The 17,189-nt window shown below is 34.8% G+C and overlaps 1 protein-coding gene across 1 annotated transcript in view; it reads left to right on the top strand.

Moving 5' to 3' along the window:
* ALG6 (ALG6 alpha-1,3-glucosyltransferase) overlaps positions 1 to 17,189 on the top strand; it is a 58,165-nt gene that overhangs the window by 25,034 nt on the left and 15,942 nt on the right. Inside the window, exons 4-12 of the mRNA XM_057717532.1 lie at positions 197 to 286; positions 2,033 to 2,121; positions 3,892 to 3,974; positions 4,609 to 4,673; positions 8,388 to 8,579; positions 9,209 to 9,344; positions 11,204 to 11,289; positions 12,696 to 12,780; positions 16,315 to 16,385. Coding sequence (XP_057573515.1) covers positions 197 to 286; positions 2,033 to 2,121; positions 3,892 to 3,974; positions 4,609 to 4,673; positions 8,388 to 8,579; positions 9,209 to 9,344; positions 11,204 to 11,289; positions 12,696 to 12,780; positions 16,315 to 16,385 — 897 coding nt within the window. The remainder of the gene's footprint in view (positions 1 to 196; positions 287 to 2,032; positions 2,122 to 3,891; positions 3,975 to 4,608; positions 4,674 to 8,387; positions 8,580 to 9,208; positions 9,345 to 11,203; positions 11,290 to 12,695; positions 12,781 to 16,314; positions 16,386 to 17,189) is intronic.

Raw genomic sequence — 17,189 nt, 5'->3', positions numbered from 1 at the left:
TCACTACTCAATAACAGCTTTTAATTGTGAGTTCACAAAAATTTTTAGGAGAAGGGGAAAAGAAAAAATGAATTTTTTTAAACCTTACATAACATTTTTTCATGTTAAGTTAAATGAAATGAGATGTTAAATATGTCTGTTTCTTGAGTATTGATTAATGGAATGGTGCTTTCTTTTTCCTTTTTCTTTTTTTCAGGTATTTTAACAACAGTGATAACAATTTACAGTATTGGGGATTGGACTATCCACCTCTTACAGCTTACCATAGTCTTTTGTGTGCATATGTGTAAGTTTTTCTTCCTTAACATGACTCTAAATATTTATGCCCTTAGCAGATGTAGTAAGGAATAGTTTGTTGAATAGAGGAGAGATCGTTTGTAGCTATTATATTATGGTTTGTAGAGCACCATACCTTTATAATTGGGTTGTAGGAAAGTTAACTATCAGAGTTTGAATACTCCCATAATCTCTTTGGAGGAAAGGCTAGAAAGAGATGCAAAAATCTAACTTTGTTTCGAAGTAGAGATGTTACCAATTATGCATGGGTTACTGAGAATTGGATCAAATCTGTTAAGTTCTGCATAGGAAAGCTTTTTTCCTGGAATGGCCCAAAGTAAATGAAAACTAAAGATCTAAATGGTATTCTGACTAACCTATCAAGTGAGAAACTAAAAGTACAGTAAGTGTTTCACTTATGGTTTAAGATCCGGATTAGAATTCCTTCTTCTTTTACAGAAATGGAATGGTTTATAGAAGATTAGGCACTTCTGTTTAGTGGAGACCCAGTTCTACTCTGTAGTGGTATTTCAGACTTGAAGTGTGTCAGCAGAAATTTGAGAAACTTCTTTAGAGTATCTTCTGAACTCATCTTACTTGTTTTACTATTTCGTAGTTTGTACAAATTAAAAATGTCTCCAAACTTCATGATAATCAGTTATACCTTGCAGTGTTCTGGATAATGTAATGATTGAAAACTTAATTTTTTTTGAAACTGTTGAATAATATTTTTATTTAAGTGTTTAAAAAAATAAATGCCCTGAAGAAGGAGAGGATTTACATTCATTCATTCATTTATTCAGCAAGTGTGTATGAGTATGCACTGTGTGCCAGGCACTGTTCCAATCACTGAAATACTGCAGTAGATAAAATGAAGTTCTTGTTTCTAGAAGCTGACATCCTACTGGGGGACGGGATGACAAGCCAACTATAATACATAAAAATATATATATCAGGTGGTAATTGAGTGCTGGGAAGAAAAGTAGAAGAAAGAGGAGAGGAGGATGGAGGGAGTGGATGCTATTTTGGCTCAGGTGATCAGGAAAGGTGTCTCTGATGAAGTGACATTGGGTAGACAAAGGGAGGACCCTCCAAGCCAGTGGAGAAACAGCCCATGTGAAAGCCTGAGGTGGACATATACTTGCCACGTCCGGGAATATGGGAAGAGGGCCAGTGTTACTGGAGTGGGGTGAGTGAAAGAGAGAGAGGAAGAGGTGAGGTTAGATACAAAGTGGAAAGGGGCTTTTGAGGCCACATTATGGGCTACAGGATTTGGATTTTACTCTGAATTTGTTGAAAATGTATTAGAAATGAAAACTTAATTTATCTTTAATAATTATGTTCAGTTTTATGTAGTGATTTATGATTAATAGCTATTGTGGCCTAGTATAACTGAAAAGATTATAAATTGTAAAACTATGATCTTCTCGTCAATACTAGTGTATTGCTCTTTACAGAGTGTATGTGTAATAAATGAAATGTGACACATCAGATTATTTTCACACTGGAAGAATCATGAAGGTAGGGCTTTTAGTTAACACGTTACATGGGTTTGTTTGAAGATGAGCAAGACAGATTCTGTTTTATAGCTTTAGTCAGTTTCACATGGTTAAATACAGAGTAAAGCTTAAGCTTTAACTCTATTGCTTTATAAGAGAAATGAGCACTTCTCAAAATAGATTCATATGTCCTCAGATGTCCTTATTGCTAAAAGTGATGGGGAATAAAACACGTGTATATATGCTTTGATTTACAGGGCAAAGTTTATAAATCCAGACTGGATTGCTCTTCATACATCACGTGGATATGAGAGTCAAGCACATAAACTCTTCATGCGTGCAACAGGTAAAAGAGCAATAGGTATTAAGTGTAAAATTTGATTAAAAAATTTTTTGAACTGATGACAGGTTCTATTATTGTCCTTACTGACTTTTACAGTAGTGTAACTATACATATGCATGTATATGTACAATATGTGAGCAAATGTATCTGTAAGCTAAAAAACGAAAGAGTAGAAATGAATAATTCTGGGTGCTTTATATTTATTATTATCTCACTTAATAATTTGGACACCTAAATGAGGTAAATACTATTGTTATCTTTATTTTAAGCTGAGGAAACTGAGGCCCAGTAAAGTGAGGTTAATATTAACAGCTCACCTGAAGTTGGTTAGCTCTAAATTGAAGTTTTATTTGTTTAGACTGTAGCTTTAATAAATCCCTTTCACTTTTAAAGTAAATTACAGTTGTATATCATACATTGTATTGTTGTACACTGTTGCTAAGTTAATCTTTACAACAAATGCTTATTGAGCATTTGTTATGCGCTGTTCTAAGAGTTGAAAGTAATAAGCTTAAATTTCTTTAAAAGCTTTACAAGACTTCGGCTTTAATGCTAGCCTGGGTCTTTTCCTTAATTGGTCTGAATCTAGTCAGAGTTTGTTCTCTTTACTGTTCATCCAGTCATGAAATCTCAGGCCCAAGAGATAACCTATACTGCCTGTCTTTCCCTCTCCCGCACCACTCCCTCTTCCCAAATGCTTTAATCCTGTCTGAACTGCACACTCACCAAATGCTATTTAGCTTCTGAGCCAATACCTGTATCTGCAGGGAACTCAAACAACCTTTAGAGACAGTCTATTGTATTTTCAGAGAGCCCCAGTCATTAGAAATTTCCTTCTTATATTGAGCCTTCACTAGTCATTTTAGGTTCTGTTTCCTTGGGCTGTATAGAACAAGTCTGATCCTTTATATACCTAACACCCTACAGACATTTGAAGTCATCTCTTCTCTAGGTTAAACATTCTTAGATACTTTAGCTATTTCTTAGATGACCAGTTTCCTGAGTGTGATTATGGTTTTGAGGCCTCTTGTTGTGCTCCTTTGAATACGTTCCAGTTTGTCAGTGTCATCTTAAATGTGGCATCTGGAGCTGAAAATAGATGGCGTGCATCTAACACTGTCAGTGTACTATCATTTACCTTATTCTGGACACTTAAATGTGTGTGTGGTACAAGAAAAGAATAGGCTCTTTGGATGGCTGTGTTGTACTGTTGAGGAGCTTAATATGTTAGTTTTTCTTTGTTCCAAAAGGACTGAACATTCAGAATTATGAATTGCTTTATTTTTTTCAGTTCCTCCTCACCTGGGCCTCTCAAGCTCTTTGTATGCATTAATTAGGAAAAATTTATAACTTTTTTTTATAAATATTCCCATTAAAAGAGATTCTTCTGTGCGTCTCCACATTTGAAGTATTGTTCACATTAGAAAATTTGAAATATACAGATATTGAGGGGAAAATAAAAGTTTTCTCCTTGTTTTGAGTATTCTTAATTTTTAAATCCAAGTCAGAGCGAAGAGAGAATTAGTTTTAGATACATCTAGTAGATTTAATGTGTGAATTTGTTAGAGAAAATTGAGACTCTGTAATCCCATAGCAATTGAAATTAGGCACAGGTGAAGGGAATGGAAAGGGCTTGACGTGAAGAGGACTTGTCCAAAGTGAATAGGAACCTTATGTTAATAGAATTCCCACTCAAGGTTGAAGCGAGGCTGTTAATAGATTACACTAGATCTGGATGGACTCACACTTAAAATCATTTGCTTGTTTTTTCAGTATTAATTGCTGATTTGCTGATTTACATCCCTGCAGTGGTTTTGTACTGTTGTTGTTTAAAAGAAATCTCAACTAAGAAAAGGGTAAGTTTTGAAGTAACCTGACATTTCATCTCTGAAATGTTTTATTAGCTTAACTGTTAAGTACAGAGCTTAAGGAAGCCGTGCTTTTGGGAATAGGTAACAGGGAACAGTATATTTTCTGTCAATTAATTTTCATTTAGAAACATTAACTTATCTTAGAGTAATTATTTTAATGTCCAAATGTAGTAATAAGATGCGCTGAATTTTAGAAGTTATATACTGCTGAATTGCACAGCATGCTAAATTTATTGCTTAACTGATAAATCTGAATTTTGAGTTGGCTTGTGAGAATGACAACTGAAAGGCATTTTGAAAAGTTGCTATATAGTCTTACAGTTAATGAATATTCTCTTTGGAAATTTTATGTAATCATTGATTAATTTATCTGATTTGTATATCTAAAAGTGCTTTCTCTGCCACAACCTTTTAGTAATTTTTTTCCTTTTTACTGAAGTATACTGTGTCACCTCCATGAAAACTTTAGTGTTTAAAGAGTTGTTTTATAAAAATAGGATATTTTGATAAATGGAAGGTAAGAGGGAAACATTTGTTAATGTGTTAAATGAAGCTACACTTTTACCCTGTTTGATTCAAGTAAGATTACTTTCTTATTTCACAATAATTCTCTTTACAGATTGCTAATGCATTATGCATATTGCTGTATCCAGGCCTTATTCTTATCGACTATGGACATTTTCAGTATCCTTTACTAATTTAGAAATGAAGTCAGACGCATATCGTGAAACGTGAAATCTGGGCTCAGTTTGTATAATGTCATCTAGTAATGTCTTGTTAGGGTTCTTGCTTATATAAACTACTTTTAAAATGATAAAAGAATCTCTTCAAGTGTTTACTTGAAGGATAAAGTACAGATTTATTAAAAGTAGAAATGCTTTTTCTACACCCATTTGGCTTGGGAGCAGAATGTTGGTAACCAATTAGCTCTTCTGGAGACTTGGAAAAAAATTGCCAAGTATGGTTATGCTCTTCTGATTCTAAAAAGGCAAAACATCTTCTATCTTTTGTAAATGTTATCTGACACTGACAAAAATAATCTTCCAGTTTTTGAGTTTTAAAACCAAATGTTTCTGTAATAGTTAGTGGTAGTTGGAAGCTTCAGGAAACTAAAATTGAATAATTAAATTTTGTGGATTTTATGTGTGTAATTTTTGATACATAAAATAAGGAACATTCAAGTAAACAAACTGTGAAGGAAAGTTGATAAAATCTGTACATGGCTCTCCAGTTTGTCTTCTTATGTATTAAATATTATCATCTGTCTCCATCTGTCCCAAAGGGAAAAAAATCCACACCCACTATGATTGCTTAATTAATAATTTTTCCTTTTGTTACCAGTCTGTTTTAGTTATGACATTAAAATGTGTATCTGTCAGAGGACTTGCAAAAGATATTCAAATATGTAGATACTTCCATCATATTTTTTATTCTGTCCACTTTCCTAATTGAGCCCTTTTTTGGGGGTGTTGTAGGATCATGGCATTTAGATAGTTTGATAATATCAAGAACACGGATATAAAGAAAAGAAAAAAGTTGTTTACAAGATTTTTTAAAACTATATTTACTTTGAAATATTAACACTCATACAGAAAAGGACACAAAACGTAAATGAATTGGCTATTATCCAGGTCAAGAAATAGAACATTGCTAGCATGCAAAACTACATCTGTACACATCCCAAGTACTTCTCCCTCCTCCTTTCTCAAAGATAGCCACATACTGACTGCTAGTGCTATGGTTTGCTTCTCCCTCTTTTTTGAACTTTATATAAAAGAGAACAGTAGGTATTCCTTTGTGTGTGGTGTTTTTGGTTCACATTTTCTTTGTGAGAGTTATTCATGTGGTTGTATGTAGCTGTAGTTTGTTCTCTTTCATTGCTTTATAATATTCCATTGCATGAATACACATGATTTTATTATTGATAGACATTTGGAGTGTTTACAGGTTTTGGCTATGATGACTATGCTGCTTTGAACTTTCTTGTAAATGCCTCCTTGTACATGTGTAAATATACTTCTTATGAGTGGAATTGCTGAATTATAGGGTATGTGCTTTTTAACTTCAGATATTCCCATATGGTTTTTAAGCATGATCTACCAGTTAGCACTCCCATTAGCAATGGTGTAGGAATTACAGGTGCTCACCTTTACCAGTTGTCAGTTATTTTCCTTTTAACCATTCTGGTTAATTTGTAGTGATATCTTCTCTGTGATTTGAATCAAACCCTTGAAGCTCTGGGATTATGTCATTTTGTAGGGACACATTTTTTTTAACCACTGTTTACTTTCCTCATTTGTAAATTGGAGATGTTAATAACCCTTACTTTTTGAGCTTTTTGGGAATTAAATGAATTCCTATTTGTAAAGCATTTATAACAGTACTTGGGAGGTACTAAGCACTATGTAAGTATTTATTGCTATCATTATCTGTTATTGCTGCTGCTGCTTTTGTTGTTACTGTTTTTTACTTTTCAGGGTCTGAAATTTTATAATTGTTTGGGCATAGGTATTTTTGACAATTGTTTTGGACACTGTGGGTCATTCATTTTGAAGACTCATGTTTTTCAGTTCTGGGAAATTCTCATAAATTATTCTTTTGGTAATTCTCTCCTTTCTTGAGCTTTTTATTTTTTATTTTTATTATTTATTTTAATTAATATTATTTCTTCTTTAAACATTTGGTAGAATTTTTCAGTTAAACCATCTGGGCAAGGAATTTATTTTCTTTTTAAAATTATTTATTTTATTTATTTATTCATCTTTGGTTGCGTTGGGTCTTCATTGCTGCACACGGGCCCTCTCCAGTCACGGAGAGTGAGGGCTACTCCTCTCTGCGGTCTCTTATTGCAGCAGCCTCTCCTGCTGTGGGGCACAGGCTCTAGGCACGCGGACCCCAGAGGGCTCAGTAGCTGTGGCCTGCAGGCTCTAGAACACAGGCCCAGCAGCTGTGGTACACGGGCCTACCTGCTCTGTGGCACGTGGGATCCTCCCAGCCCAGGGCTCGAACCCGTGTCCCCCACATTGGCAGGTGGATTCTGAACTACTGTGCCACCAGGGAAGCCCTTTGAGCTTTTTAGACGGATGTTAGATCTTTCATCTCCATCTTGAGCATCTCTTTGTTGTTTTGTTTTATGGTTTTGAAGATTATCTTGCTTTATATCTAACACTTCTATTAAATTTCTCTTGTTTTAACCGTATCTTAAATTTCAGTTTATTCTTTTTTTTCCCTGTTGTTCCCGGAATTATTTCCATTCTCCTAGGGTGAATCTTTTCTCCTTTTCACTTTGGTCCTTTTTCTGTCATAAGTGTTCCTTAAATGTCTATTCGATCCTGGTGTATTTATTCTAAGAATAAGGCAGCAGAGAAAGCTGCATGTGAGCTCTCTATGCACTTGGTCTACTGTAGGGTACTGGCAGGGTTCTGGCCAATACTCTGGGATCCTTAAATGTCACAATGTGGAGGGATTTGCACTATAGTGTTCATTTCTACACTAGTTGCCCAGATAGTTTATTCCATTTCTTTGGAGAAATATACCTTCTTTTGTTGCCTGGTGGTAAACGTTTTGGCTGCCAGATAATCTTTGCAGAGGCATGAGGTGGGATTTGACTTCCCCATTTAGGAATTTTCTGTTAATCCTCTTGTTTTCTTTTCAGTGTACTCAAGCACTCTAACCTCCTTGTTTCCAGAATTCTCTGGGGGCTTGCAGGATGGATTGGCTTCTTGCTAGCCTGAGCTTCCTCTGGGCACTCACTAAGCAGTGGCTTCTTCTAGTCTCTTTTGTTTGTTGTCACTTCTCTGTCCTCTTTCTGTCTTCTAGAAATGTGTTGAAGTCCTCTCTTGTCATCCATCTTCCTGTTCTCTTTATGGCTGTGAATTTATGCTTTAAAAAATTCCCTATCACTTTAAGGGGGTCTCAGGAAGGAGAAGAGGTGAACATGAGTGCTCAGCTCATCATTTTCAACTGAGAATATAGTTGTGATATTGCTCTCATATAACAGTGTTGTTAGCTTCTAATCAAGCACATATATTAATTTATATTATTGATGCATATTATAGAGGAAGGGTAGTGATATCAGTAAGTTTGGTGTTTTCGTGTTTCTTTAAAACTTTTGGAGCATTGCTTTTGGTATGTTGTTATAGTAATATTGTGAAATAGCCTAACAGAAAAGAAAGCTATGTGTTAACTATTTAGAGCTCTTTTAAACCTAAACTAGTCAGTTGCTCTGTTTAGTACATTTAATATATTTGAAGCCACTATATATAATTTCAAATTTTTTAAGCTTTTATTTAGGAATTGTTTTCATTATGTAATTATTACAAAATCACATAAGAAAAATGTTCTATAAAGTGCAAAATCTCTCTCTTTTTAATTATTGAGGTAATTTCCTTGACACAGGAACATATATAATTCTGTGAGTCTTGGCTTTGCTTTGTGGGGTGTTCTTGGAGTATCTTATGACTGGGACCTGCTAGGGTCCCTGGCGTTTTGCTTAGCTGTAAATTACAAGCAGATGGAACTCTATCACTCCTTGCCATTTTTTTGTTTTTTACTTGGCAAGTGTTTTAAAAAAGGCCTCAAAGGAAAGGGGTGAGTGACTTTTAGATAGCAGAATTTTAAAAATTACTTCAGATAATTTATTTGGCATACTTACCTTGGAGAAAGGTGGCCTTTCACTTTGCCTTTTGGTGATTTCTCATTAATGTGTTGGGGGCTATGGGGTGAATGGAAAGAGAGATTAAGTCATGTTCTACATTATTTTATATGTTTATTTATAATAATATAATATATATTTAATAATATTAAATCTTCCTAACTAGAAAAATATTTTGATCGATGTATATTTACTGGAGGTAATGTGAATTGGCTTATTAGAACATTGCTGTAGGATTTCATCCCTTTAAAGCATATTACATTATATACTTATTAGAAATACATCCCAATTTGACATTTTTCTTCATAGCTGCATAGGAATGGCCTCTAAGTTAAATGTTAATGAGAATGGTGATAGTCTTTTTGTTGGGGAGTTGCACATCTTAATAGTGGTGAATTTCTTAACTCTGATTTAAGTAGATTCTCATCTTAAACCTGTATTGGTGGCATAGATTTATCATTACTATACATTTGTTTGCATTTATTATGTTTAGTGAGACACAGATTGATTTCTCAGAATCACTAACCTCTCCCTGGCTTACAGGTTCCCTTTGTTTTTGTTCCAGGTTTGTATTGTTGATTAAGCTGGCTTGTACTGTTGTGGCTTCCTTCATTCTCTGCTGGCTGCCATTCTTTACAGAAAGAGAACAAACCTTGCAGGTTCTAAGAAGACTCTTTCCAGTTGATCGTGGATTATTTGAGGCATGTTTAAAAACTTTTCTTTCACTCCTTTCTGTTACAGTACCTTCCCTGTGACCTTTGGGGACTTCAGATAGAAGGCACACAAGGAATAGTAACTTCAGCTGCTCTCCTCCTGCAGTCGTTCCTTGCCAGTTATTTAGTCTGGTACATAATCTCTGGCTCACCTGGCATTTTCTAGTACATCACATGAATAGGTAGTATTTATGCCATCGTGAGATCCATAATTCAATTATACACTTTTCTAATGAAATAGGGTTCATAATGAGAGACAGCGTGAGGAGTTGCAGCTACAAAGTTAACAGCTTTTTGGTTTTTTTGGTTTACATTCTCTTTGTAGTCCTGGGAAATTATTTACTAAACTAATAATCGTGTTTGCTTCAGAAGGAACTCATAATTCGTTATGAGATATATAACCTTCATCATAGTAATTTTTAATGAGAATCATTCATTTCATTTCATTTAGTGCTAGCTTAATCACTCTTGTTAAACTTTTATGGCATGGATAATTTGATTTAGAGTTAGTAATTAAATTAAACAAACCATTTTTCTGAAACAAGGTCTTTTAATAAAGTTAGACAGAGACAACATATTTATAGATAATTTGCTTTTGAATAAATATTTCTTTTAAAAATAATTAGAAAAGCATATATATCGTTCTAATTTTTGAATATATAAAATGCGATAGAGTATCTTTCAGTGGATCTGTGGGAGGATGGAAACAGCATTTTGAAAGAGACTAGGAAAGAATTTGGTGTTGTGAAGGGACAGAAATGTGTGCCTTGTGTGTCAAGGGGATGATGATGGTGATGGCACTGATAATCATAAATAATCACTATTGCTGTCACCACTTACTTACTAGGTACCAGACACTTCACATGTAATTTTGTTTGATCCTTAACCATAGAACTGAGGTAGCTGTTATACCCACTTTACAGATCAGAAAACTGAGGGCAGAGATTCATATAGCTAGTGCATGGCAGAGCTGTAATTTGAACTTTTGAGAATTGTGTTCCTAACTTCTTCTTTATATATCCTCTAACCTTGATCCCTGTAGAAAGAAAAGTTTAGTTCTCCATGTAAGCTGCCTCCATGTTATTTGCCTTGCCTTCTATTTCAGAAATGGTATTTATCATGATAATTATAAAAATGAGTGTCGTACATTTTTGATGGTGTTGCTGGTCACCTTCACTCACTTGTTGCCCTCAGAATCTGAAGAGCAAATTTCATTGGCCTGACAGAGGGAAGAAGGATGGTACAGCTGCCAATGATAGTTACTTTCTTGATGTTATGCCTACATAGCTGTGAGTTAAGCAGCTGGATAGGGGATGGGTTTCAAGAGCAGAGAACTGTAGTTACAAATTTAATTTTGAAAATGACTAATGTCTTTAAACTTCTTGATTCATTAACAATTACTTCTTGTCATTGGTAGTAGTTAGTAGATTATCCTAATTTCAGGTGTGTTGTAAAATGGGTCAAACAATATGTATTCTACAAATTAGAGGACATAAAGATTTCTTAGAAAAATTTCCAAAGATGAATAACTTATTTAGGGATAATGTGCTGCTCTTTGAAAAATATTAAATATTTCTTGGGAGCATCTAAATTATGGTTGGCTAGTGATTTAGACCACCTCTCATTGGGAAAAATGAAAGCTCCGTATTATTTGAGTGAGTGAGAGAGTGTGTGTGTTTGTATGTGTGTGTTCCTTGGAGAGTTTAATCAACTTAGTTATGAAATTGTGAATAAACACTTTTCATGACCCCAAAGTGTATCTATTTAGAGATTATGGGCTGTACTTCGTGGAGTTTAATACTTCTTTCAATTATACTAGAATGTAAAACTAACAAATTTCTTTTAAGGATAAAGTAGCCAATGTTTGGTGCAGCCTCAGTGTCTTTCTGAAGATCAAGGATATTTTGCCACATCACATCCAGTTAATGATCAGGTAAGAGACACAAAGTTTGTATGTAGTGTTTTATAAGCTGCTCTAGAAGTGTCTTGGCAATACCTCATTTATCTGGCATCATATGGAGTAAGGTGGTCTTCATCACTGAGTGTTCCACATACTGTAAACTCATCCCTCTGTACAGCAGGACTCTTTTACTTGAAACATTTTATGTGAAAGTTATTATTACCTACTTCCCTCTTCCTTAAACAGTATACTAAACATGATTTAACATGATCTTGAAGAGTCATGATTTTCAGTGGTGTATCAGTCAGGGTCGACCAGAAAAGTAGAATGAGTAGGAGATCACTGTGTGTGTGTGTGTGTGTGTGTGTGTGTGTGTGTGTGAATTTATTATGAGAAACTGGCTTATACAGTTGTGGGGCTGGCTAAGCAAACTGGAAGTCCACAAGACAGGCATTGAGGAGGGGGTATCTTGGGGGGAAGGAAGAGCCGTAGGGACCTCACTGCTCTTTGGAGTCTGAGCTCAGCGAAGGCCTGAGCCTTCTTTTAAAGGGCTTCCAAGTGATCAAGCCACACCCAAGACAGCACCCTTTTGATTAACTTAATATCAATTGAATAGGGACTTTAATTACATCTGTAGATCTCTTCACAGCAGCACCAGCATTAGTGTTTGAATAACTGGGAGGTGTGTGTATGTGCTGCCTTCCTCTTTCCTCTAATTCTTTCGGAGAATATTCTTTGTAACGGGAAGCAGCCTAGTCAAGCTGGCAAGCCACAAAGCTACCTCAAGTGGAAAAATCAGTTATTATTTTCCATCATAATACTTGCTTTCAGGGCTTTCAAAGCCTTTTTGCCTTGGTACTAAGTGGCTCCAGACTGGCTCTGCTTGTTGAGTTCTTTTTTTCCTCCTTGCCCATCAGTTGTCACAAAGAGAAGCTCTAGTAGCTTCCTGCTCCCTTTCTAGCTTGTTCTTTCTGATTTACCATGGGCTTGAAAAGCAGATAATCAGCTTTTGTGAAATGAGGGCCAAAGAGGTTCCTTTGTGAGTAAATTTTATCAGTGTTTGTTACAAATATAGCAGTGTCTCTTTTTTATGTGGTTGTGTTTTCCTGTTTGAGTGTTTGATAATTGACTTTTAGCTATCTTTGTATCTTTTCCATAATTGGTACTAAATATTAAAATAACATAAGCAATATTTAATTCTATAATATTTTGTTCTGTAGTATATAATGTATATATTAAAGTGTGTACATATTTCAGTCTATGGATTTTATTGAAATGTTATTTGGTCTTGAATTAATTATTTAATACATAAAAATCTTTAATTTGAAGTCAACTTAAGTTGATAAATAATATGACCTTTACATTAAAAACATATTTCTTTGCTTTGGCTATAAACCTGTATAAAGAAAACAAGTGTTTAATTTTTATTAATTTTTTAGCTTTTGTTTTACATTTTTGAGCCTGCTTCCTGCATGTATAAAATTGACATTTCACCCCTCTCCCAAAGGATTCAGATTTACTCTGGTGAGTTTCTCATTACTTTAGATACTTAATTCTTGCTGCAATTGATTATTTAAAAATACAGATAATTATTTTCCTGCTTTGAACAGGATTTATTGGATTGAGACATAAGACATTCATTTATTTGGTGAATGTTTACTGAGTGTCTGATATACTTAGGTACTGTTTTGTACTAGGCTGAGCAATCAGAATCTTTCAGTTTAATTTAACAACTATTTAATTTCTTCTTTGTGTTGGTCAGTGAGGGAATACAAAGAAGAAAACAGTGGCGATAGACATGTTTAAATCATTATGCTATAAAGCAGATGGTATTAAGTTCTCCTGGGTACAGTGGCGTGCTATGATAGGGTGGGAAAAGGAGATATTACTTTGAGGGCAGAGTTTCAGACAGTTTCTTAAAGCAAGTGGGATCGGAGCCAAATTTTGAAAACTGGGTAAGATTTGGAATAGGTGGTTATATAACAAGAGAGTTGGAGACAGGAGGAAGAGCTTGAAGATACAGATGTGGGAAAGGATAGGGAACAGCTGTTAACCAATGAAATTTTTGTAACTTTTATGTGGGTGTGTGTGAGGTTAGGAGAGGATATAGTGAGAGAGAAGAGTCAGAAAAGATCAAATTGTGTAATGTCAGGCTGAAAAATTTGGAGTTTGATTTGTGTGCAAGAGGAGCTAACAAGATTTTGGAGAAGGAGTGGGGACAGATCTCTGTTTTAGGAAGATGACTTGTCATTTGGAACGTGGATTGGTTATATGTTTTACATTTTAGGGTTTTTCCGAGTGGGGTTATAAATTCCTCCTGTATTTCTGGTGGTATTTAAAATTTGTTCCTGTACCTTGGCCTATAAAGTGACATTTAAAGAATATCTTTTTAAAATACCAAGAAAATTTAGTTTATGAAAACAGTCAGTCTTAGTGGACTTATAAAGGGACATTTTATTGTATTTTTATTTTATTTTATATTTTTAAAAATTTTTGGCTACACTTTGTGGCTTGCGGGATCTCAATTCCCTGATCAGGAATCGAACCCGGGCCCTTGACAGTGAAAGTGTGGAGTCCTAACCACTGGACCGCCAGGGAATTCCCTAGAGGGACAGTGTTTTAGAAATTAGGGTTTCAATTCTGGGACTGCCGCTTATTTACATTGCATTCTAAAACCAAGCCACAACAGAGCATATCAGTCAGATATTTCAAAAGTGCTTATCAGTTCCACAATGCAAAAAGTTTCATGTTCCTCTTTTTTTAAAATTACCTTTTTATTGATGATTTCTGTTGTTTCATTCTGTGAATGAACTCTAGCATATGCATATGAGCATAGCATAAGTCATCCATAGTTAATATTCTATAGGATGTTTAGAATAGGAGGGATGTGGTTAGTAATAATCTGATGTCTTCAGTAGCCCTAACTTGACATATTTGCAAGCTTATGTAAAATTGTTATTGTCCATGCTAAATAAAGGTATATTTCAAAGGTAACAGAATGGAATTTCAGAGTTTCAGTAACTAACAGTAATAGAGATGATTATTTTTATGATTATAAAGCAGAAAAAACATTTTCTTTCTCTTAATTTACTAATTTTATTTTGTTTGTTGTTTTAGTACCAGCTAGTGTGTTTAAAAAATAAAAAAAAGACATGTAAAGCAAATATATTCCCATAAAGTTAAAAAAAAAAGACATTAATGACTTACGTTTGTCAATGATATTTTAAATTCTTATTGAATACTTCTGAGAGCTTTAAAAACATTTCCCATTATAATTAAAGTCTTTTCCTTTTAATTTAGATTGAATTATTCTTAATATAGGTCTATAGTTGAGGTAATTGATAGTATAACTACTAATATGTCTATAGCAGCGAAGTGACTTTTATTTATTTCTTTTCAAGTAGTATTTATAAGTGCCCTCTAATGTGCCAGGTCATCTTCTAGGAATTGGCATGTAAATGAATGACAGCTAATATCCCTGCTCTCTTAATTGGGGACACTCATGCTGGTGACAGGAGAAGGACAATAAGCAAAATAAATCAGTCAGGAAAATATCTGGGAGTAATGAGGACTGAAGAAAATAGTATTATGTGAAAAGAGGGCTGGTGGTGGGGTTTGGTTAGAGGGGTACTACTTCAGATTGAGTAAGGGAAGGCCTCTCTAGGGAAGTGACATTTGAGCCTTGAACTGAATGACTGAGCAGAAGGAACCAACTACAAGAAGATCTGGGCTCTGACTTGATAAAAGCAATTTTTTTTCTTAAGGCAGGAACACATTTGGCGTGTTCGAGGCATTAAAGGGACAAGTATGAATTGGCTGGTGTGAAGTGAGTGAGGGAGACAGTAAGAAATAGATGGGAAGAGGAACGCAGGACCCAGATTATGTAGGAGTTTGGATTAATTATTCTAAGTGTAGTGGGGAGCTATTGGAGGATTTTAAACAGGGAAATTACACAGTCTGATATGGTGGCTAAATGGCAAATGGATTGTAGCGGGCAGGAGCATTACCAACTAGGAGGTTACTGCGGTGGTCCAAGAGAGAGGTGGACGTGACTTAGACCACCCCTCGGTCACCATCAGCAGAGGGGAATTGAGAGAAGAGGGTGGATATTGTATTTGGGAGATGGTGTAGATAGGATTTGCTGATGGATTGGCTGCATAGCATGTACAAGACAGTGATCCAGGTTTTTTACGTGAGCAACTGGATTGGATGTATGTAGATAGATGTCTAATATGCAGAATATAAGCTCCTGAAAATAGATCTAAGTAATTGTTAATTTAAAACCCCAAGTAACAAATGATTACTTTATAAAACATTTAATATATTTTATTGAAGTGCACATTTTAAAAACACTAAAATAGATTAATTTTGCCAGTTTTGGATTTTGACCTTCTTGTCCTTCGTGCTTTTTAATTTAATTAACTAATTAATTAATTAATTAATTAATTTACTGGCTGTGTTGGGTCTTCGTTGCTGCACGTGGGCTTTCTCTAGTTGCAGTGAGTGGGGGCTACTCTTTGTTGCGGTGCACAGACTTCTCATTGCGGTGGCTTCTCTTATTGCAGACCACAGGCTCTAGGTGCACAGCCTTCAGTAGTTGTGGCACATGGGCTTAGTTGCTCCAAGGCATGTGGTATCTTCCTGGACCAGGGCTTGAACCTGTGTCCCCTGTGTTGGCAGGCAGATTCTTAACCACTGTGCCACCAGGGAATGCCCTTCATGCTTTTTAATTTAAATTGTTAGAGATTCCAAGGGAGGATGAAGGTATGATTGTGTCTGAAGTATTTAGTAGTTTTGTTTATTAATGACTGAGACTCAGTGAACTAGTTTTAGATGGTTAAGTATAACTTTATAATAACTATTTTTCAAAATATTTTGATTTCTAAATTTGAATAAAATATTATGCACATTAGAGTTGTGTATATATTTTCCTTCTAGCTAGAAACTATATTAAACTTTAAAGTTTTACTTGAAATGATTTTTAATCAGATTCATAATTAAATTGCTATCATATTTTATAAGCTGTTATATCTAATTTTCCCCATTTTTTCCTTAAAGGTTAGCTGTGCACTATCATTCTTTCTGTTTTCTTTCCAAGTACATGAAAAGTCCATTCTTTTGGTATCATTGTAAGTAAAAATGTTTTAAGTATGTGTTTTATTTATTTATTATTATGTGTTTATAATATATAAATAAATTTATTACTTACACATAATCACCTAAGTGCAATTCAAAACTATGCAAATGTTATATAATTGCATAAAATTATTTCATAAAATCACATTTTTTTCCAGAATGATGATCTCTTACAATTTTATTTCTTTATATATTTTAAACTGATAACATTTTATAGAATAATTTCTGACATACTTCTTATTTCTTCCTATTTTTGTCATTTATATTTTCTGTATACTAATAAAAACTGTCTTCCAAAGAGGCTCTACTCAGGTTGGAGCTTGTTTGTCCTCTTTGCCTTTTTCATTTCATTCATTTCCACATCTATTCAATAGCCTGTTCTCGCCATTAACCTCTTTACAGAGACTTTTATACGTTGCATCCTTTCTAGTTCTTCTGTCAAAACCTTTGTTTAGACCCCATTGGCAATCCCTAACCAGACTCCTTTTTTTTAGGAGCATCAAAATTTTTTCCTATTCTTCATAGGAATTAAGTAGCACTTGGGGATATATTATTGCAATATTAAACAGTATTTGTCCAGAACACATTGGAATACTTGAATCCTGCCCTAGATCAGTCCCACCCATGCCTGCCCCACCCCCCACCCTGGTTTGCTAGGTTCCTGTGGAAGATTCATGTTTGAAATGACCAATGACAAATGGAAAGACTTAATTGCTTTTATTTGGTGGAGCTTTGGACTGAAACCTGAATGCAGAGCTTTATAGTAGGTGGGGCTGGTCTATGGGGAAGCCTTCTGA

The sequence above is a fragment of the Hippopotamus amphibius genome, chromosome 1, assembly GCF_030028045.1.
Source record: "Hippopotamus amphibius kiboko isolate mHipAmp2 chromosome 1, mHipAmp2.hap2, whole genome shotgun sequence".
Lineage (NCBI taxonomy): Eukaryota > Metazoa > Chordata > Mammalia > Artiodactyla > Hippopotamidae > Hippopotamus > Hippopotamus amphibius.
Note: the sequence above shows the minus strand (reverse complement) of the source record. Positions and strands in the feature narration are given on the sequence as shown.